Below are 23,768 nucleotides of genomic sequence, written 5' to 3'. Positions count from 1 at the left end.
CTCCTGCCAACATGCCCTCGGGTTTAGTCTGATATCCACTCTTGTTATATTTGTTTACTCAGAAAAGTTTCCTTCGGGGGATTCAATATATAACCTTAAAAAGCTTTTGATAAACTCCCGATACTAGATACAGTCACAATTTATCTTTCTGCCGTGTTCACTGAAGTTAAATTCATTAGAGTTCGCCTGGAGGAGGATTGAAGTGGAAACAGGAGCTTTATAAGATGTTGAAACTAATCTCATGTCATCGATGTGAAGAACGCTGTTTGTTTCGTTTACAAAGAGCTGAGATAAGAGCCTGCAGGACGCGTATGGACATAAATGAAACAGAATAAAGGCTAAGAAGAAGAAAATAATCAAGAATCAAAGAGTAATCATCATCATCAGATGAGCCTGGTCTCCTAAAAATTACGTTTATATAACGAAACTGCTTCGTCAATTACTGTTTACCCATCACAAATATGTAGATGGATCTTTGAAAATACGGTATAGTTATGTGGGACAATATTTGAAGGACTTTAATGCCATTAACTTTAATGCCATTACCTCAAGGTTGTGGATGTCTTCCCCCAGAATTTAATCAATGTTATTTAGATTTGAGTTTTTACACATTTTGCATTCATTATAACCTCGTAGCCACAGAAATAGGACACAGCCGCTCTGAGAGGACGTGGAGCCGTGCTCTGCGCTGAATGCTAACATCAGCAGGTTAGTTTGCTTCCTCTTAAAAATAACCAGGAAAACAATCACTCGATTGATGCTTTTCTTGAACCAGTGGACACCCTCAGTTACTCCAGAAAGCACTCGGGTCAATGTGTGCCAATTATTTTGTGACAATATACATGAAATATGTGTGCATATAAGCGTAACGGGTGTGGTTAGGACCCAGACGCAGTACGACGGACACAGAATCGCTGAGCAAGCTTTATTATAGGCAGACAGATCAGGGTCAGAACCGGCAGAGCCGATACAGAAACTGCAGTAAGCAGAAGCTATTTCAGTGGTCGGGGACAGAAGGCTATATGGAGATTTACCGGGACGAAGGCAAGGTGGAGGAGTTCAAACAGGCCGGGTCGGCAACGGGGAAACAGTCGGAGGGTAAACGCGAGAAAGTCTGGCATAATGCGTAGACCGATCTGGCCCTAAATGTGTGTGTGAAGCTGGGGTTTATGTACCAAAGGGATTAGGAAAATGTTACATTTACATATACATTTATACAGGAATTATAATATTTTAGAGCTCCCCCTAAATTTCCGACCCTGGTCTCTTCTTCCCTCCTTGATCTTTCTCTTCTTCTTCATCTTCTCTCAACTTCCTGTTTCCTTTTGTATCCTCTCTTCTACCTCCTCCCATCTTTCCTCTCCTCTTTTCCTTCTTTTCTTGACCCCACTTCTCTTCTCTCTCCCCTTTCACCCTTGTCTCCTCTCTTTTAAGCCACCATATCATCCTCTCCTGTTGTTCCTCGTCCTTGAACTTTAAAAAAAACTTTTCCCATACATCTTGTCTTGTCAGGACCTTTTGCCTTTTTTTTTTTCAAACCCCTCTCTCATTTAATCTTTCTCTCCTCTCTTCCTATGTTCTCCCTCCTTCCCTTTCTCTGATTTGTAATTAATCCCCTCTTCTGCCTTCGCCTATCTCTGGAGGGATTTGTGAGGAATCCTTTAATTACCTTGTGCTTACTAAAACCACTTAAAAACTAAACTTTTTACCCCCGATAACCTCGCCTAAGATGACCGCACCTCAGAGGGAAGTCTGGAAGGACATTAGGATTTATGCACTTTGGACAAAATGTGTACCGTCTACTCAGTTGGCATTAGTAATCCCATGTTTGAAGGCTTCAAACTTTCCCAGGAAGTTAAGTATTTACTGATTTTGCCTCATCTGTGTTTTTTCAGTGAGTGAGCCGAAGAGGGGAAAATATTTAAGAGATCGCCCGTTTGAATAATTTATAGCTTGAGTGAAACACTTAAAAAGAAGAGGAAATGAGTGTGTTTTTAAAGGGTAATGGTTTGTGTGTGTGTGGAGCAGGTGCACCAATCAGAGCAGTCATGCTGACTGACATTTCACGACCATGATGGATTATGACCCTCCCAGAGGATTATACATTCACAGCCTTCATGATCTTCCAACACAAACAACACCCATCCATTAGTTCAGACACCAGGGAGGATTCCCATTGTGTGTGGGGCGAGGGGGGCAAGAGGAGGGGAACGAGCCGGCTCATGTCAGAAATACATCAACCTAATGAGAGTGCAGTCAGTTGGTTTCTGCAGGATTATTTATTATATTTTTATCTGCGCTCTCAGCATGCCGCTCTAATGACCGTTGGATGGACTGTCATGAAGGTTTGTACGGATATTCATGGTTCCCTGAAGAATTTATTGGTCCTTTTGAATTTTCCACTAGTACCAGCATAAATTGAATGTTTTTTATTGAAATATCTCAACAACTATTTAGGAAGATTGTGATTAAATGTGGTTTAGACATTCATTTCCCCCTCAGGATGAATTGTAATTATTATCAGGTCAATATTTAAAATTGTACAATTCTTTGATGTACAACCAAATACCTTGAAAGCTAACATTCCCATCAGCCTCAGCTGTACTTTGTGTTTACTGAAAATTAGCTAATGCATGCTAAAACTAAAATAAAAAAATACAATGGTAAAAATGAAACCTGCTCAACATCAGCATGTTCCTTTTTTCAAATGTTCTCAATTTCTAAAAATGCCTCAACTCCACAAATGTCCCCACCTTTTAAAATGTTAAAATGTCACGCACTTATTTTGAAAATTGTACCTCTTTTCAAATATCCTCTCTTTCTAAAATCTCTCCACTTTCATTGAAATGTCCCAACATTCCAGAAATGTTTGCACTTTCTTAAATGCCCCCACTTTCCACAAATGCCCTCACTTTATAAAAATGTCCTTACTTTCCAAAATGTCCTCTTAAGGCATTCAACCCAGTTTGGTCCTCACAAAGATACGATAACCCTGAGGAGCAAATGCAGATACACATGTTGCTTACATGAATGGATCAACAAATATTCATATTATTATCATTATTCAATCAGGCTCAGATGAAAGCTGACTTTGTAATTACTGTACTTTGTGTGTGTGTGTGTATGTGTGTGTGTGTGTGTGTGTGTGTGTGTGTGTGTGTGTGTGTGTGTGTGTGTGTGTGTGTGAACAGCTCGTGCCCTGTGCTATTTTAAACAGCAGAAGACAGATGGGGAAAAGATAAATTCTTCACAAAGACAAATTGGATGGTTGGACAGAACTCGCTGTGGGCGCATCAGATTAGTACGATATCGGACTCTCTCTCCTCCCAAAGTTCCAGCTTGTGCTCTGAATTTATTTCAGTCTGAAGATGAATCATTATAATGAAGCAAAAGGAGAAGTAGGTTATTATTATTATTATTGTTATTATAATAAAAAGCAGTGGTGTAGGGGGAGCGATGTTGTTAGGAGAGGACATTTTGTTGTTTGTGATGCAGAAAATAACTGAAAATAATATGCCTGAAAATAAAATGTAGACATTGTTACCGACTCAGTTTTCTCCGTGTACTGTTATTTGGCCCTTCAGGGTCTGAAAGTGGGCACTGTTTCAAGGCTTAAACTGGCATTAGTCCTTATGATGGTCACAGTGTAAGTACTGTAAAGTATCACAGGGTTGACTCTGGCTCATGAGCGAAACAGAGCTGATTCTTCTCATTTTGAGGAATATAAAGATGTTCATTTTACAAAATGTATTTCAAATGCATCAGGGTTTTTATGTTATCTTAAAAGGGCACTTCGCTGATTTTACAAGCAGCGCCATTGGTTGCATTATGGGCCAGACACAAGACGGGTCCCATTTCAACATGTCATATTGCGTCATATTATATTATATTCAGTTTATTTAGTATAGCCCAAAATTACAAATCTGTACACATACGTCATCCCTGTCCAAGGACCTCACATGTCTCACATGCATCACATTCTATGAAATCGTAACATATTGTTAAAGACCCTGTCCGGTGAGAACCACAAAAGTCAATATTTCATGAGCTCACAAAAACAGTTTTCAGCTCTGTGATGATGCATTTTCCAGGTGATCCAAAAGGCTTTTCAAATTGTTTATTTAGCTTAAGAAGTAGAAGGATCTTTTCAATATTTAAAGGAACACCAGTTTATCATAAAACACTCAAACTCAGCACATCTGTAACTGTATAACTGGGTAAAAATACCAATATTTCTCTTTGAGGTGTAGTGGATTAGAGGTATAAAGATGCATCAAATGAAAATACTCAAGTACAGCACAGGTACATCAAATGTATAGCCGAATATTGACTTTTGAGATTATGGACACTACCCTTTCTGGAGAAGAAGAAGAAGACGGAAGAAGGAATTTATTTCCGCCCCTGTAAACGGCAGGGCCAGTAATATGTTTAGAAAAGTAATAAAACATTAAACCAATAGGAAGGACCTTAAGTCCCACGAATGAGTTGAAAACTAACTGGTGCGCGAACGCTCGGTCTCTTTTAACCCGCCGAGCGAACTGTTCGGACCTGTGTCCGAAGTGCGCCGTGGATTTAAAGGGCCCGCGCGGGAGCATAAGCTGTCTATCATTTTTTTACTAAATATAATTTTACTATAACTACAACTGGATCCCGTACCTCATTTCCCACCACCTCCCAGGATCTGAACATACATAGTTTTCACAGTACAATACTTGAGTAAGTGTACTGTACATTCTGGTGACGATCCAATGAACAATGTTGGGGGTAACGAGTTACAAAGTAACGGATTACAGTAACGATATTAGACCTCAGGAACACGCTTTCCTGCGTTACCCAAGCCATTTTTACCAGTCCGAAAAGTTCTCTTTTCGTGGCGCGCGAGTCACACGACACTTCCTGCATGAACAATAGCAACAAGCTGCTAGCTAGCGCTGCTGCTGCTACTGCCCGCGACCCCTCTGCCCAAGTCGGGTGTCGAGCCTGGTCCCGCTATCTTCGGTGGTTTTCGGGGAGCTAGCGGAAGTTGACGGAGAGCTAGCGGAAGTTAGCGGGGAAGTGACGGAGCGCTAGCAGGAGCCCCAGCCGGCTACAGCGGGGAGCTAACGGGGACTCTGACCGAAGGTAGTAGCGGCTCGTAACCCAACGTTTACGGTAAATTGTTCATGCAGGAAGTGTCATGTGACGCGCGCAATTATTATTATTGGAAATTATATTAATAATAATACATTATTATTGAAAATTTAAAATAAAGTGATGAAAGGGCCATGATGTTTGTCCATGTATCTTTGCAGTTAATTTGGACATTTGCTTAAAAAAAAGTTAAGTAACTAGTAGTGAAGTTACTTTTCAAATGCAGTGACTAGTAAAGTAATCTAGTTACAATTTTCAGAAGTAACTAGTAACGTGTAACTAGTTACTTTTTCTGAGTAACTACCTCAACACTGCCAATGAAGTACAACAACATTTTAGCTAACTAGCTAACATCCGTCCACAAAAAAAATGTAGGGTGAATCTTCTCCTCCTGTTGTACGATCATCCGTGCCGATAGCTCTGGAGCTGCTTTTCCCTGTCGCAGATTACGGATTCCTTCAGAGTAAGTTATCGCAGAAGAAAAACACCCCTAAGACTGAGGCGTCATGCATTATTAATACTCTCTAAATATGAGCAGTTCTCGTTCAAAATCAAGGCAGGGAGAGTTGGATGAACAATGATGGTCAACACAGTTTTACTGAAACCGTGTATCTGCAGTATAGATGAAAACACGCTCTCTGATTTCCTGCCTCAGCCTGGTTTCTCCCAGTAACCCACTTTTATTTGGTGAATCAAAACAGAACCTGCTGCTGTCTCGGGGGAATCTGAAGTTATTTGGGTTCAGGGACTTCAAAGACCTCGGGGCTAAACCGGAGAACCGTGTTGTGTACAGCGGAGATTCCCAAATCACCAGAACCTGGCCTCGGGACATCTGCTGCGCAAAAAAAGAAAACGGCTGAATAATAATGATGTAACCGTATTATATGCTATATCTGCAGTTATTACCTTGAACTTGGCATTTTTTTCTGTGTTACTTCTCTGTTAATTGTTTGTTCTAAATGATTTAATTTGCCTTTATATGTAACATTTTCTTAACTTTGGTTTCGTTTAACATGACGACGAAGGTCCCATAACCTTTGACAAAGTGGTCATTTTAAACAAAACCTCAATGTAACCTAACCAAGTCATTGTGGGCCTAAACCTAAACTAGCATTTAGCATAGCGGTTTAAGATTCTAAATATATCAAATCTATATTATATATGTATATATACAGTATCTATGATATATTTAGTGATTAAATTTGGAGGACTTGGGACAAAATATGAAAAATAATAACACAGAAATGAAGCCTTGTGCTCTTGTTCTCTCTTTATCTACACAAACATGTATTCATCCACTAGAATAAATAAGTCTTAACACAAACGGAAAACGCTTCCTCCCCAGTTTGTCTTTTTACTTTGATTTGAAAACAATGAGAACAAAAACAACCTGTTCCACACAGTTGACATACAAAAGAAACATGAACGTAACCAGCAAACATCAATTTCCAAAATAGACACTATAGTTAAAAAAACAACAACCTCCAAACCAAACCAGAGTCAGGTTACGTCAGCAGAAAGGTGTCGATGGTCTTCACGTCACTGCAGCAGAACTACACACAGAGAGTAGCTACGTCTTCTCAGTGGGTCACGGTCCATTTAAAAAAACGGGGACCGGACCAGGATGAGCAACACAACAAAGCCAAACAAGATGGTTCTTCCTCTCTGCTGAACTCACACATATACAAAGATGGCCGACTCTGGATCCTTCAGCGTTCAAAGGAAAATTTAGCTTCTTTTTCTTTTTACGTCCTGGGTTTTATTTCCGTTGGTTTTGTTGAAAATGATAATCAGAATTCCTGGGGGCTCAAGACCAGGTGGTATCATTACAGTTTAGTCCAAAAGAGCAGGACGATGAACTGACGGCAAAGTCCAAAAGGTAGAAAAGTTGAAAAAACTGGTCCAAAATCTTAAATATACATTGAACAAAACATCTTGAACAAAAAAACGTATCAGAGTTCTGAGCCTACAACTTTCAAAGCCTACCATTTTCATAAACAAAAAGGCAAATATTGAAATTACATCCCAATCTGTGTCTTGTAAACATCAATTAGAATTATAACTTTAAGTGCAGTACAGATTTTCTCAGAAAAGGAGGGCTATTACCACAATGTTAGCTTTCAGTTACACCTCCAAGTAGTTTGAATAAAATTGATAAAACTGGTCACCACATTCCCATTACGGGAAAATAAAGTGAATTTCCTATTGAGAACCCGCCGTCCACAAGCAGCTGATCAGACAGAAGCTGATGAATCTGAATTTTCTGTTTCTATGTTAATGCGGGTTGTGACTCAGTATGAGAAGATGCATCACTGCTAAATGTTGCTGTTCCACTGCAAGCAGCCACCTGCTGGGTTATATTTCTCCTCATTCATTCCTGTTGTTAATGAGCAGCCTCAGAGTTCCTCTCTGGGCCACAGCACTTTACCTGCTGCTGTAAATAACAGCTGGTGTGATGATAAAGAACCTCCCTGCTGCTTCCTCTGGCTCTTTACTCCTTCAAATAACTTATAGTCCCTCTGTACGACATATAGTGCAACAATCCTCCTACTATCTCCATCTCTCCCTTAATAAACCCAGAGCAAGCTCCAGCCATCTCATTACACCTGAAGAGTTCTGCTCCAAAATGAAATACTCCAAAAAGTGAAGCTGATATGATTTGTTGTATAAAAAGTTTCTTCTTTTTTTTAAAGAAGATATTACCTTTTCCAAGCAAGGGTCCTGTAAATGGATAATTAACATTTTGGAAGTGAACTCTTCATTACATCCCACTTATCAAAGCCACGACAAACAGGAACCACCAGAGAACCATTTTGTTGAGTGAATATTCTTTACACCCTTTACATTCCACTTTTACTCCATATTCATTTCCAACTTTGTCTTGCCTTTGTTTTTTAAGGCCTCTGTTAATATATTCGCTGTGTGATCCATGGATGCATTAACAGAGCTACAAATCAGCAGCCGACTGCAGCACAAATATACCCTGGGCCCCAAAAAGCACTTTCTCTGTCGACTGCATTTATAAAAGCAGCCCAGTCTCACCCAAGGGTCCATAACGCCATTCTTGCTTTGCGTGTCATTTCATGACGTGTTGGTCTAAACCAGTGGTTCTCAAATGGCGGTACGTGAAGGCACTCCAGGGGGTACGTGAGATTTAAAATATATATATATATTTTTAAAATTAATATCCATTCAAAAATCCTTAAAAAATATCTATTTAATACATATTCAATAAAATATAAATGTAAGTTCATGAACAGAATTGTATATATTCTATATTAAATCAGACACTGATGGCACAGCGCTGTGTATTAAATTATTTATAACCAAAAATGCTTTGCGCTGGTTCAGGGGTAAAAATATTTCACTGAAAAAAGGTTGAGAACCACTGCTCCATACCAACTGCACTGTAAACACATACGTGTAAACATGTAGTGTACAAATAAATAAAGACTATTCATGGTGGGAGGTGGATGTGACTTTCAACCAGGAGAACAATGTTCCTGTCCCAGAGTGTTGTTGACTTATTGTGAACTTACGTTAGTAACGTGTTCTCCGTACTTATGTTGTTTATGTTTTAAGTGGTTTACATACTTATTTTAAACCCAGGAGACCGCTGTCTGTTGAAAAACGAGAAGTCAACGTCGAATGATTTGCCAAGAAGTGTTTTAGAAATCCAAGTCTACATCCAGGTCTGCGTGCACCTTGTCACTGCATCCATGGATCAGGACTACCTTCATGCATTGATGCAGCTTCTGTCCTTCCTGCACACGATGTCCTCTTCAGTCTCGTACATTAGATCCACATTTAAAACAATATTTAAACACGTGGAAACCGACTGCCCCGTGATGCGTCTGCAAAACAAATGCCACTTTCCTGCACTGGTAGTCGGAGAAGAACACATTGAAAAAGTGTGACTTTTACAGTGGAAATATTTGCAGTTAAATCCTCCTAATTTCCTGCCAATGTAATCTCATTTTACAATCTTCATACACATCTGTGGAAATAACCGTCGACCCATAATCGTCGACCCACTCAACAATCATTTACATTTATTCACATACATCTGCACAAAATACAAATATAGATTTATTCACGTTGTCTCTCTGTAACATCATTATCTTTTGAGGATTTGTTTTCAGACGTAATATTACATTGTTCCTTGTTATTTTCAACAGAAAATACAGAGGAAGCAGGAGCCTTTGCTTCCCCCTATTTGGCAGCTGTATCTGAACTCTCTGCAAAGGGTCTGGAGTCCCGCAGCGCTGGGCTCGTCCTGGATCTCCATCCCCCGACATCGGACGTTAGGTTGCAAGAAATACAGTCTAATCCCTGCTGATCCAACCAAAGGTATGATGGGAGGTAGAGGCAACCTGACTGGTAACAGGGAGCAGGCAAAATGGGAGCGGGGCCGAGGTCACTGCAGCTGAGCGTCCGTGAAAAATGAAATTATGTGAAGAATCTTTTTTTTTTTTACCCTTTTGTCCAAAGAGTTTGTCAGAATGGGTGAGTTATGACACCTTTTTTTGTACTCACCATATGTCACACATAATTTACTGTACATGTTCTGTTCGATATTGATTGACTCAATATCTTTGTAAAACATTAAGTGAAAAACATGTTTTCTGAGACTAATCTCATGTGCTGGCAGTGTGGAGGAGGCTCTAAAGGTTTTATACATTTTATTCCATGAAACAAGCACTTTCATGATTATTTTTAGGTTATCAAAAGGAGTTATGTCGATATAAAGAACTCCCTAACTTGATTCAGCTGATTCAGACCCTGGTGTTGATTAGTAAAAGAGAAAAGTTGAGACTATAATGTCTTGACGGGTTGGGGAACTCATGACCTCAGTGTTTCTAAAAATCCTGACTGGGAGGCACTTTGTCTTTGGCACTTTAAACCTCAAACCCTTCGCTTTATGTCAGTATGAAGTCAACGGTTTTATATAATCCGTGAGCTTCAAAGGATGAACCTTGAAGCAGGCTTTTATTCACACACAGCTCTCGTCCTTGCCTCCGTGACCTTTGTCCAGCATGAACTTCTCCGTTTCCTGTCCAGGCAAAGAGAAATCCTTCACTTCGCCACAAGAGTGAGTCGCTCCGTTTCGCAACTTCTCGATGTCGGCCAGGGGCAGCTGGGTGGAGCTGTAGGCCATCGGCGGGATGGTGTTGACCAGTATGAGCTGAAGAGGCTTCTTCTCCGGCTGGTACTGGCAGCGGACGTAGCGCAGGAATGCCGCTCGGTACGTTTTATTAAACAGCGTGTATACCAGCGGATTGACCGCCGAGGACAAGTATCCGACCCACACGAAAACGTTCAGCAGGCCTCCCATGAGCGCTGCGTCGCACACCGCCGGGTCACACACCACCACCAGCACGTTGGTGATGAAAAACGGGCACCACATGACCACGAAGAGAAAAAACACCACCCCGAGGACCTTGGACGCCTTCTGCTCGTTGCTGATCGACTGCATCGTGCGGCGGCTGAAGAGCGAACCAGAGATGCTCCCGCGGGCGCCTCCCAGGCCACTGCTGCTCCCTCTGCCACTGGTCTCGCGGCTTATCGAGCGTCTGAAGAGTTTCTCAGAGGACAGCGAGGTCTGCGGCAAGAAGCTCAAGGTGAATGTCGTGCTCCATTTGGGCCGCGGGACCAGCTGGTCCAGGCAGAGCGTGGCTTCGTTCTGCAGAGCGTTGATGGTCAGGAAGTAGGTGACGACCATGATGGTGAGGGGCACGAAGAAGGCCACGAAGGAGCCGACCAGCACAAAGTTGTTATCCGTCAGCAGGCAGCTGCCATCTTTGAAGACCTTGGAGTGGTCTCTGAGTCCCAGAACAGGGATCGGCATGGAGATCCCTGCAGACACGAAGGAAGCAGCACAGAGATGAAAAGAAAATTATAAACCCAGAACAATCAGTGTGATTCATGTACATGTGGTTGTCTGTGTGAGAGGAAAGCTGGATGTTATGCAGGGGTGGAAGGATTAGGGTTAGAAACACTCCTACATCGGAAAAAATAAACCTTTTCACTTTTTTTTTTTTTTACTTGGAAAAGACAAAAGCAATTGAAAAGAACAAATTAACCCAATTTAAAGTTTGAAGTACTTGAAGCATTTGAAGGACTTAATATTTAAGTGGTCCGAATCTAAAGGCCCCGATTGTGTTGCTGAAGTTTCAGCTGGCTAAGGATAAAAGATGAAAGCACTTTCACACTGATGCCAACAGACAAACTTAAAAACTCGACTCTGAACACAGGGCAGATAGAAAAGAAAGTTTTTACTGCTAAACAGGGTCCAAAAAAAGTCCAAAACGTCATGGGAAAGGCTGTAAATATACAGAAGCAAGGTCTAAATCACAATTGGAAGTCATTGGGAACAAAAGGCTGGAGGACGAACTGGAAACAAACAAGGTGATCGCAAAGTATAAATACACAGGGCAGGAAGGGTAATGAGGGATAGGTGAAACTAATCAGGACAAGGGAGGCAATACCACAGGCGGGAACCATACAAGGGCAGGAAGTGAATCATCTGAAACGAGAGACAACAAGTCTCCCAAAATGAAACTAATTAGAACTGAAAACTTGAAACGAGGAAAACAAAACCTCAAACAGGAGACTGGGATGTGACAGGTACCCATTATATGAATAATTCTACATGATGTGTGTATTAATATTCAACATTATTCATTTAAGTTGATCACATATAAGATTCTGAGGTTGTCTGATGTGTGTTGTTGTATGTTTAGTTTTTTGATGTGAAATTGTGGGCCTTTGTCTTGATGTTGTTGTTTTTTAAGTAGCGACAACAATGTAAAATTCCTCCATTAAAAGTAAAAGTCCTGCTGAGAGGATGGACGTGAACACAGATTATGATTATTTCGCTCCATAGTCATCAAAGTACATATTGAGTTTATGTCTTTACATGATGCCACTTATTTTACAAACATTTTGACGCTAAAAAGTAATTTTTCAGACTGGCAAATCCGGAGAAAATTAATTTAGATTGAGACCTTTTGCTGTTTTAGCAGCACACTGTCAACAAATCTGGAAACTGACGTTTCTGAATGACCAAGCTAACCAATTTTTGTAATGCTAAATATGCCTGTGTGGAAATCTAAAACGCTATGCGTTATTAATTTGCTGCCTTAACAATGTCCACAGATCGAAATCCACCAGAAGTACATAGATGTAATATAGTATGGCAATTAGAAAGGAAGGAATTAATACAACATTTATAAGTTACAACTGAAGACAAACAGTATAACTCTTAAAAACCACCTTTCCTGCCTCTGTGAGCAAATCCTCTTGTTATACACGTCAACATTTAATCAGTTCAGTAATGTCTCTGCATAAATCCTGCTCATTTACAAGCTGCAGACAAAAATCTGTGATTACAGACCTAAATAATGCAGGAAAATGTATTTCATACATCGAAGAAAACGGCTCTTATTTGAATGATTTAACAGTAACAGTAATACTGCTCAGAAGTTCTTTGTCGCAGCATATAGAGGTCCACTTTATGAGGATGTTGATGTTTTGTGTATTTGTTACAAATACAGAATCAATATATCAAACACCACCAAGAGTCTGCAGTCATGGTAGCAGCTCTGTGAGATGTCACAGAGCTGCTAGCATGCTAATGTTAGCATTTAGCTGAAACTGAATTTATGCACAGCGTTGCTTTCAGCTAAATGCTAACATTAGCATGCCAATATGATTACAATGACAAAGCTAACTTGCTAATGTTTGGCAGGTCTATTGTTTCACTAATCTAAAAAGTACAGCTATGTTTCACTTCATTAGCCATCTGGCTGAGCTGTTAAATTCTTGTATTTTCCCCCCGCATGCAGCAGCTAACAGCAGGCAGCGCAGGTACAGTCTGTCAAATATTTCACCAGAGAAGCACTGCCATTTGAAAGTCCCTGTTCCTTTTTAAATCTGTCAAATTCTCCATTAAGTCCGGGGCTGAAGCTTTTTTCCCTTTTCTTCCATTTGGCGGCCTGTCACATTGTGGGAGGAAAGTGCCGGTCGGCCTTCACCTCTGTCTGTCAACAGTCTCTCCTCTGTGGGTTGAGTCTCCGCCTCTCTCTGCGGTCAATACAGCAGTTCAACTTCTCTGTACCAATCTACCTTCTAAACTCTTTTCTCAAAAGCAAATAGGGCCACCTTTCAGTCTTAATCTCCCTGGGGAAATATGCTTATTTAGTTTCCTCGCCCTAAATTCTTATTTTTGTCGTTGCTGTTTTTCTTCAGTTTTCTTTTTTTTATAAACTGCCTCTTCGGTCACACGTTATTATAAAACTGCTGCAATTTAAAATTGGCCAAGAAAAGTTCTGGATAAGGGTATGATAGCTGTGCACACTCCATATCAGCGGGAACTGGCCAATCTTCCTCTCGCCATGTTCTCATATAACTCCTTGTAACAAATAGGAGGGAAGTGAGTGTGAGGTGAGGAGGAAGAGGAGGAAGAGGGCGAGGAGGTTGAGGAGGTTGGAGACTGACAAGACACAGCGAGGGTGGCCAGTAATGGTTGCAGCACGTTGGGAGCAGTGGGGTCAGTGACTAATAATCCTAATTAACTCTGGATGGTTTGACAGAAAAGCAGCTGGAGGGATTCAGTCGGACAGGTTTTTAGTTAAAAAATTTTCATTTTATAACTTACGCTTGTTTCATACTCTGCATGAAGACATCCTGAGTACTGACATGCTGAGGAGTCAAAAACAACAACAATGGGTTTACTACAATCCTGAAGCAAAAGACATCCTTTTGTTGCAGCGTCTGAAATGTAATGTTGGGACAGAGCCAGGCGAGCAGTTTCCACCTGTTTCAAGTCTTTATGCTAAGCTAACTGTCTCTAATCATTGACTTGCTCCTCAACCAGGCTGTTTACATATTTTTTCATTAACCAACAATACCAGCACACAGCATCCTCCAAACTGCAGACACTCAAACTGCTTCCACGGCACCTTTAAGAAAGACGACATCACAAAAGCTTTTTGATTGACAGGTGATCTGAGCACCGCGGCGATGAGACCCACCAGACCCTGAAGCTCAGGGACAAACACTTTTCTGGCATCTGCTGTTATTAAAACTCCTCAGTGACGATATTCAGGCTAAATGGGGAGCCGCCGCAGGCTCCTCATTACAAAATGAGATTTATAGGGTGAATACAGGCTGTCTGCTGTGAATATGAGGGTTTGTGTGTGTTTAAAAAAGGCAGGTGATTAGTTTTCAGACTAATCCCGGTCATATTATTCAGCATTGCAGTCTTTAAATGTTTCGTGTGACAGACTGAAGGTGAGAGCGAGAGAGGTGGAAACAGACTTTACATGAGTTATACACAGAGAGATAAAATGTCATTACTGTTTCATATCCAGCAGATCAAGTGTGATTTGTCGAGGTGACATCGTTGATTTGAGCGCCAGGATTCACCGTGTTCCTCGGATAACCTCCCCTTGAGCATCCTGCCCACACTTCTGCAGAATCACTTCTGCAGAATCCACAAATCAAAAGCTAGTTCTTTTCAGTTTCCTCCTTCCTCTCTTTCTCCCTGATGGCAACTCTCTGCTCTAAATACATGAAATCAGAGACACGCGATGGTGGAGAAAAAAACTTGACAGAAGTGGGAGAGAAGATGAAAGGGCGTCAAGTGAGAGAAAACAGAGGGGAGGGGGACACTTTAGACACAAAGGAGCTGATCGGGGAGATGGAGACTTTCAGGGTTTCATTTCATAACGCAACAATGGAAAAGAAACGCGGTTTGAAAACTTCATAATCAATCTTTACTCAAAACTCTTTATTCTGAGAAAATCGCTCTTTAAGTGCTTTCTATTGCACTGCAATCATGTTGTAAAAGCTATGATTTACTTCAGTTGTTTGTACCTGGTGTAACTGGGAGGTGAAATGTGACCATTCAACATGTATTTGGATTCAGAAAGACTAATCCTGTCCAAGGATGTCATTATCGTTGATATCCTTTATGAATAAACACAGAAAAATATACAGAGTATCATTAAAAAAAGTTTTTCCCAGTATCAAAGTAATCTAGTGATACTGGAGGAGAGCTGCAAATATCAAATTCTGCATACTTTTAATGGCGACAGTAGACAGCTGCAGGGATGACGCATTTCTTTTGGAGGCCGACAAAAAGCCAATGTATTTTTTTTTTCACTGGATTTTAGAATATTGCAGAAAATAAGCTTTGTGGCAAACAGACGTCTATGAAACTTAAATGTTTTGTTCAGCAATATGATCCCCCAAAACACCAGTGTTATGATTTTTGAAGTGTGAATACAATAGCTCAAGGTAAAAAACAACTGTTAGATCAACTACACAACCGTTGCATGAGTGCGAGTAGACACAGTGGGGTATTTACTGAAGCATTTTATATCGTAGAACAAAACATTCTCTAGCCGCCGACCTTATTTCAGCCATGAAACCAAAAACCCATTTAACAAAGCCATTGACTTCGACATGAGGGAACAGGAAGTGCAAAAACACTGACTAGTTTTTGGGTTTCAATAAGGACTCTATTTGACAAAATGGAAACAAATAAAAGGCTGAAAAAACATTGCAAAGGTGTTTTTCACCCCCAAAGCGGTATGCAAACTGTAGTTCCTAAACATAGAGCATGATTATAAATGGAAGTAAGATAAATAAGAGAAGTGTTGTGTACATCAACACGTAACTGAGAGAAAAACATCCGTATAGAAACCTGACTTCTACGAGACAGCGATGCATTTTGTGATTTAAAACGCATCTTATTGGTAATAACACAACTTGAGTGATTCATCACATTCAGAGTTAGTCGAGGCAACCTGCTTCCTGCTGCCGGGTTTCATCTGCAACTTGTGACCCCGCATCTCGACAGATGAGAGATTAGGGAGCGTGTTTATCCTGTTTGAGCTCGTTGTGTCGGTCCGCTGAGGCCTGAAGGGAAATCCAGCGTTCTGCTCTGCCGGGGTGGCAGTGATCGTGGATGAGATGAGGAGCAGTGATTCAGCTGAAAGATCCGGCCCCGAGGTGAAAAACTGTTGATAACAAAACTGCTGTACAGTTCTGACGGCTCCTACCTGCCGTGAAGCCGTCAGCGATTCAGTCTCTGCAGCGCACATGAAGACGTTTGTATAACTCTGAGGACCTACTGCAGTCCCCCAAAGGCGTAATCCCCACTGGAGTACCCCTTCACCTTTATATATATATATATATATATCAGATTAAATTCACACCATCAGCATATATGCAAATTGCCGATCTTAACGTCCAACAAGTGGTAGTGCAGCAAGTTGCTGATGTTTCTTTGGCCTTCATACAGGATTCCTTATTAGAATACCTGCAGATATTCACCAACGCAGGACTCCTCCTGAACTCTAGTTGTAAAACTAAAGAACTTTGAATAATTTATCTTTTATTCTTAAATTTGCAAGGAGTATAAGTGAACAATTTCTACTTTTTCAAGTCCAAAATGTCATGTTTGGTAGTTTAATTTTACAACTTTAAGACACCGAGTCTTGCAGGGGATCCTTTCAAATGAGCAAATATGACAAATACTCCTCTCTCAAGCAACCACAGATGCATCCTCACCTTGATCACATGCAGCCTTTGCAATGCTTTTAGTTCTTTTAGAGGGGTTTCTCCTGTTTATCTCTGTTTTATTTCTTTTGGTTATATTTCTTTTTTTCCTAGTTCTCCAAGTATCTTTCCTCTGAAGCTGTAAATAAACTCAACCATCACCATGTTCACAACCAGTCCCCTCCTCCTTCGGGCACACACACACACACACACTCTCACACTGAAAGAGAGCCATACAACGTCCAGCAACGTTCCTCATCTTTTGGTTACTGATAAACAAGAAGACATTATCCTTTATTAATCCCCGTGGGGAATTTGGTCTGTGCATTTAACCCATCCGTAGTAATCAAGGAGCAGTGTGCTGCCGCGAAGCACCCGGGGAGAAACTGGGGGTTCAGTGTCTTGCTCAAGGTCACTTCAACATGCAAACTATGGGGAGACCAAGAATCGAACCGGCTACCTTGTGGTTTCAGAACGACCACTCTCCCCATGAGCTACAGCCGCCCGAAATGATGAAGAGGAGATCGGTTTCTGGGTCATAAGAGGAGTGAAGGGAAGATGAGGGGAAAGGAAAAGAGCATCTAAACCCCACGGCAACACACACACACACACACCCACACACACACACACACACACACACTGGCCTTCTCTCTTCATACGGCACTTGATGCCAACCTCCAGCTCTGTTGTCTCTGCCAGGCGGTGTGATTATTAGACTGTGGGGGTTCAGATCTCAACAGCAGCTCTGGATGGATTCAAGTTTTAATTCCTGCTAAAAATGTGTTTGCTCTCCGCACTGACCGACACTTTGAACACAAGTGTTCAGAGAACCAGTGCTGGTCTCTTCTGTTGGCTTCTTTTTTTCAGTGTAAGAGTTGGCTTCATCTTTTTCAGATCAAATCCAGCCAAGACTCTTTGCGTTGTTGACTGTCCTCATACGCACAACTGTACATACACAGACTGCACTGTCAGACACGAATGTCTTGAAGCCCCAGATTATGTGCGATCATTTTGTGATGAATGCCGATGTTTTTTTTCTTGCTTTCGACAGTATCTGCATGGTGAAGGTCGGGGACAGATTGTTGTGGTAAATAAACTATGGTTCGACACATTGAGACATACGCTAATTTGGTGTCTGGGAGTTAAGCTCCTCATATTGATGCCACTCTCATGTCTGTGTGATAAATACGAAGCTACAGTCAGCAGCTAGCTTATCTTAGCATACAGACTGTACACGGTGGGAAACAGCTAGCAAGTTAAAGCTAAATGTAGTAAAAAAAACAAACATAATTTCTCTCCAAAATGCAGTGAAGTAGAAGTATCATAAAGCGTTAAACAAAAACTTGAATATTGTACTAACACTAAATGAGCAAATGTTTTCCACGTCTATTTACGTTGATAATTATTATAAAGCAAAAGTGTTTCCAGTCATTTTAATAAGTGAACATATTAACCATCTGTGTGTGAGTCAAAACAGGCAGACTGTGTGTGTGTGTGTGTGTGCGTGTGCATGCACATTGATCTATATCCTCAGACGAGGACAGTATTTATCCAATAATCTGTCTTTTCTAATGTCCGTGTGTGTGTGTGTGTGTGTGTGTGTGTGTGTGTGTGTGTGTGTGTGTGTGTGTGTGTGTGTGTGTGTGTGTGTGTGTTGGTCTCCCTCCAGTTTCTGCATGAACCACAGTAACACTCCCACTGGGAAACACCGAGCCATCTGTCTGTCTGCCCACACACACACACGCGCGCACACACACACACACACATGTACACGCACACGTCTGTTTAGGCTGCTGCTTCTAACACTGTTATACAGCAGCACACGCTATATAACACGATTTAACTCTGGACACGATTTGAAGAGTCTGAGTATTTATTGACAGTGGTGGAAGAGTATATATCATATTCTTAATTTATCTAAAAATACTCCATGATAAGCAAGATGTTACTCAGTCATTATCAGTAAAAAAGGGTTTTGCCCTTTCTTTCACAAGTTGTTATTGTAGAATATTAAATTCAGTTTTTATCACTAAAATATATGTAAGATTATTTTAATGTTGTAGTTCATCAATGTGGAAACAAGTCCAGACAATTTTCATTTGTGTACGTTACAGCTTTGTCTCATATGTTTGTCTTGAATACAAAGTGACTATAGATGTCAAATACATGTAGCGAAGTAAACGGTATAAAGTAGCAGAAAATGGAAATACTTAAATAAAGTATACTCCTGTAGTTTGTAGCAATTGAAGCTCGTAGATCACAACTAATCACAGATCTATGAATCCATTCTTCTGTGGTTCTTTACTACAGCCAGTGGCTGTAGTTGTGGTTTTATTCTAAGACAGATACTGCAGCAGTGGACAATAAAATGTCAGGTGTCCATACTACTGTAGAAATAAATAAAAATCATAATAAGCATTAATTAATGTTTATTTGCATCCACTACTGTTGCATGACTGTACGTTGTTTGGTAAACAGCTGGTGGAGCTAAATCTCCAGTCAGGGACTTTAATCCATCGAAGAAGAAGAGGAACCGAGATGAGGTCAATAAAAAGCTCAAACAATGAAAAACCATGTGGAAAATATGCTGGCAACATGACATGTCTGTCATTCATGAAGAAGATTACAGACTCCTCAGTCATATGCTGCAATAACATCATCATCTATTATAAGCCCGTTTCGGCTTTTCATCCTCAACGGTTTTGTTTCTGAATTTCTAGAATATCCACTCATGGACAGACACTTATTTGAAACAATTCTGATATCTTTGAAACAATTTTGCATCAGTTTCACATGCTCATAAAGTTGCCACAATGAAAAGACCCAATTAAGCAACATTTATGAGAACATAAGAGACAGTTGTAGAAACACAAAACATTAACCTTTTAAAAAACAATCCCCCCCTAGGGGGCGGGGAAACTGAGGGATGTTATATAAAACTGTAAATCATAGGTTGTTTTATGATTTTTTTTAATGAAAAGCCCCAAACTGCTGTATTTGGATGTATTAAACACCGTAAGTAATACACAAGTGAAATATATGGTTTGGTACATGAGAAAATTCAAATAGCCCCAATGAGTCCTCGTCTGAATTTTCTGAACTAAAACCCTCTCTAATTTTGTTCTGCTTCACTTTATCAAAGTCAACCTTTGCAGAGAGAATGTTCACATATTGTGCTATGATTTGGGTTAGAGTTGGACCTTACAGCTGCATCATTTCAAAGAAACAATCATCCTGAAAGTGATTTTTTTCTAGGCGGACCTGAAACCTTTTTTATTTTTGCTGTGTGCCATCTTAATTTACTCTTAACCAGTAACATATAGACTGATATTTACACATCTGAACAAAATATCACATGTGTAGCCTTTTATTATAACACCAACATTTTTCAAATAGCCCTAATGGTTGCAGAAATATACCTTTTTTAGTTTGGGTATGCAATTTTCGAGCAGAGGCCTAAAAATAGGTCGGTTTACACATAAATAATGTCTTGCAGTGTGGCATGAACTATTATAATAGCGATTAGTCCTGATGTGTACCAGCCGCATGGGGAAGTTTGTTAGCTTTATGGAGGAAAATAATGGGAATGATGACGATTTAAAAGCTGATTAAATGTAAGGATTTAAAGAACCAGTCTGTAGAATTTAGTACGGGTCTATTGGCAGATATATAATCTAATATTCATAACTATGTTTTCATTGGTGTACAATCATAGTTTAGATAGTTTAGAATGAGCATCTTCATATCTTCAAACCAAACATTTCCTCTTGAGAGGTCCTTTCTCAATAAATTATAATTTAAACCACCACCTACACGAGAGGGGTGAGAGTGGCTTTAACTCAAGTAAAATTCTCAGCGGGAGTACAAATAAAAAACAATACTTAATCACAGAGGGACGCAGATGTCTTCCTTCAGAGTTCACCAAGCGGGAAAGTGAAAACAAGCCTCGCAGGAAATGGTTCGTAATGAATGTGGTTTGTGTCAAAAGACGTTTCCACAGCAGTGAATCAATATTTGTCGTCTTCGTGCTCAACAAGCAACGCTGGAAATTCATAACCGTGTTTACACTTTGTTGTTTATCCTGCAGACGCAGATGGAGCCTCACATTTATACAGTTTCAAAGGCGAACATGCTGAGTTACAGACTCAGTTTATTACTGTTTTCTCCTCTCTTCCCGTTTTTCACCTCCTCTCTCTTCCGCGTCTGTCCAATCTCTTTTTATTTATTTATTGTTGCACAGCAGTTGCAGGACAAAGTAGGAAAGAGTTGCAAATATGAACTATAAATGAAGGCAAACAACTATACAAAATTTACAAAATGCCAAAAATATGACACAGGCCAACGGTTAAGATAATTTGGTCTTCATATCTCAAGTAGCTTATTGGTCAGTTGCATAATAGTGGTGTGTACAATAAATCTACAATGTAGACTTGTGTACAATAAGTATATTATAAGTAAATTTAAGTCAACATCTTTGATGTCAATTTTATTACGTGTCCCATTATTTCCTGTAATTCAGAAAGTTCTGATGATTATTATCCAAAAGATATTTAGCTCAACGCAACGCATAAACCTTCTTTCTGAGCATCGTGCTTCACCAACAACAACAAGCAAAACAGGCTCAACCTGCTATCAACCTGCTATCAACCTGCTATCTACCTGCTATCAACATGCTATCAACATGCTATCAACATGCTATCAACCGGCTATCAACATGCTATCAACATGCTATCAACCGGCTATCTATCTGCTATCGACCTGCTATCAACATGCTATCAACCTGCTATCTACCTGCTATCAACATGCTATCAACCGGCTATCTATCTGCTATCAACATGCTATCAACATGCTATCAACCTGCTATCTACCTGCTATCAACATGCTATCAACATGCTATCAACATGCTATCAACCGGCTATCTATCTGCTATCAACATGCTATCAACATGCTATCAACCTGCTATCTACCTGCTATCAACATGCTATCAACATGCTATCAACATGCTATCAACCGGCTATCAACATGCTATCAACATGCTATCAACCGGCTATCTATCTGCTATCGACCTGCTATCAACATGCTATCAACCGGCTATCAACATGCTATCAACATGCTATCAACCGGCTATCTATCTGCTATCGACCTGCTCTCTACCTGCTCTCTACCTGCTATCGACCTGCTATCGACCTGCTATCGACCTGCTATCGACCTGCTATCGACCTGCTCTCTACCTGCTCTCTACCTGCTCTCTACCTGCTCTCTACCTGCTCTCTATCTGCTATCGACCTGCTCTCTACCTGCTCTCTACCTGCTCTCTACCTGCTCTCTATCTGCTATCTACCTGCTATCGACCTGCTCTCTACCTGCTCTCTACCTGCTATCGACCTGCTCTCTACCTGCTATCGACCTGCTCTCTACCTGCTCTCTACCTGCTATCGACCTGCTCTCTACCTGCTCTCTACCTGCTCTCTACCCGGCTCGACAGGCAGCCGCCTCACAGGAGCAGAATCAAGCAGCAAACAAAGTCAGAAGATCTGAAGGACAGAAAAAAAGACTAATGTTGAGACTAGGGTTGGGTTCCAACACGTCCGGTACCTACCGGACGAAAAGCAACGCAGATTTCGGTGCTTCCTTCCGGTGCCTGAGTCGATTTAAATACTTTTTTTTTACACTACTCTGTAAAGTTGCACGGTATATAGATACTAAAAAGGTAGCGCGGTGCCCGCACGCTAAAAACGATTATTAAAATAGCGCGGATCAGAGCACACTCGCTGCTCTGCTCTCCGTCCGCCTGCATGCAGAGCGGGGCTCGAGGGGGCGGGGCTTCCTGCGCTCACACACACAGTGCGCGCACACAGAGATCGCTGCAGACACGAGCACGAGCTTTTGAACGTCCGTCCTCGGCTTGATGGAACAAATCTCTCCAGTTGATATTAATGATGACGTGTTGTCCAGTAAAGCAGCAGTTTTACGATCCAACAGAGTCTGAGTTCTGTTGCACACGGTCCCATCAGGCCACCTGATTGGACTGGTGTCTGTTCTTTTTTTAAATATATATTTTTATAGTTTGAAGTTAAAAGGTTTGAAGCTGTAGTTTGAAGTGTGTTTTGTATGTACTTATTTATTTATATCTATAGTATACTTTAAACAGTTAATAATATTGTTCAATTTGAAGAAAAAAAATTGCCTTGGCAATAAAAAAGTATCGGTTCAGGCACCGTTTAGGCACCGGTATCGTTTTAAAAGTATCGGTTTAGCACCGGTATCGGAAAAAACCCAAACGATACCCATCCCTAGTTGAGCTGGCCTTTACCAGAGCCCTGCAAGTTGTCAAAATAGACTCAAAATACAATGTATTTATAGTGTTGAACAACCTGATGACTATTTATGTGTTATAGGTCTTCACACATTCAAACCTTTTTCTACATTACACAAAAGAAGCCAGCATTATTTGTTTTTTCTATTTTAAAATAGGCAAAAATGCTGAAGTCATTCATTTTTTTGCATGGTTTTCTTAAGTTGCTGCTGTCGCATTAAACGATGCAAAAGGAAAATGCAGCAGGGAAGTGAAATGATATGTTGTGTGTGTCAGGCTGTTTGGTACAGAGAAATGCATTTGTGAAGAAACGCATGAACGTTTCAGGGCAGATTATGTAAAGACACACACACACACACACGCACACACCCCTGGACTCTTAACTTTGTGAGACATCTCATTGACATGATGCATTCCCTTGGCTCTTACCTTAGCCATCACAACTAAATGCCCAACCCCAACCTAACTAACTCTAACCTGAACTGTAAAACCAAATCTGAACCCTCAAAAAGGCCTTCGAAGTGAAGACAAATGTCCTCTATTTTCCTAAAATGTCCTCACTCTGAAGGTCTAAAACCTTAAATCCGTCCTCACAAAGATACAAACCCACGAAGTGAACCCTCACACACATTACCAGCGTGCATTCATGCGTGCCATTGTGTGCATGTACACCCCCTCTCCTCCTCCGTGCAATCAGATCAGAACGTCGCCACGACTCACCGCGGGAACAGGCTCGACTAAACGCCAGCCACCG

At 40.8% G+C, this 23,768-nt stretch overlaps 1 protein-coding gene across 1 annotated transcript in view; it reads right to left on the bottom strand.

Annotated features, from left to right (window-relative positions):
• Window positions 1-10,123: 10,123 nt before the first annotated feature.
• Window positions 10,124-23,768, bottom strand: part of htr2aa (5-hydroxytryptamine (serotonin) receptor 2A-a) — a gene marked incomplete at both ends in the record, with an annotated part of 45,079 nt that continues 31,434 nt past the window's right edge. Inside the window, one exon of the mRNA XM_079231056.1 lies at window positions 10,124-10,986. Within this exon, the coding sequence (XP_079087182.1) occupies window positions 10,124-10,986 (863 nt within the window). The remainder of the gene's footprint in view (window positions 10,987-23,768) is intronic.

The sequence above is a fragment of the Taurulus bubalis genome (genome assembly GCF_910589615.1).
Source record: "Taurulus bubalis genome assembly, chromosome: 15".
Classification (NCBI taxonomy): domain Eukaryota; kingdom Metazoa; phylum Chordata; class Actinopteri; order Perciformes; family Cottidae; genus Taurulus; species Taurulus bubalis.
The sequence above is the reverse complement of the archived record's forward strand: the minus strand, read 5'-3'. Positions and strand labels throughout refer to the sequence as shown.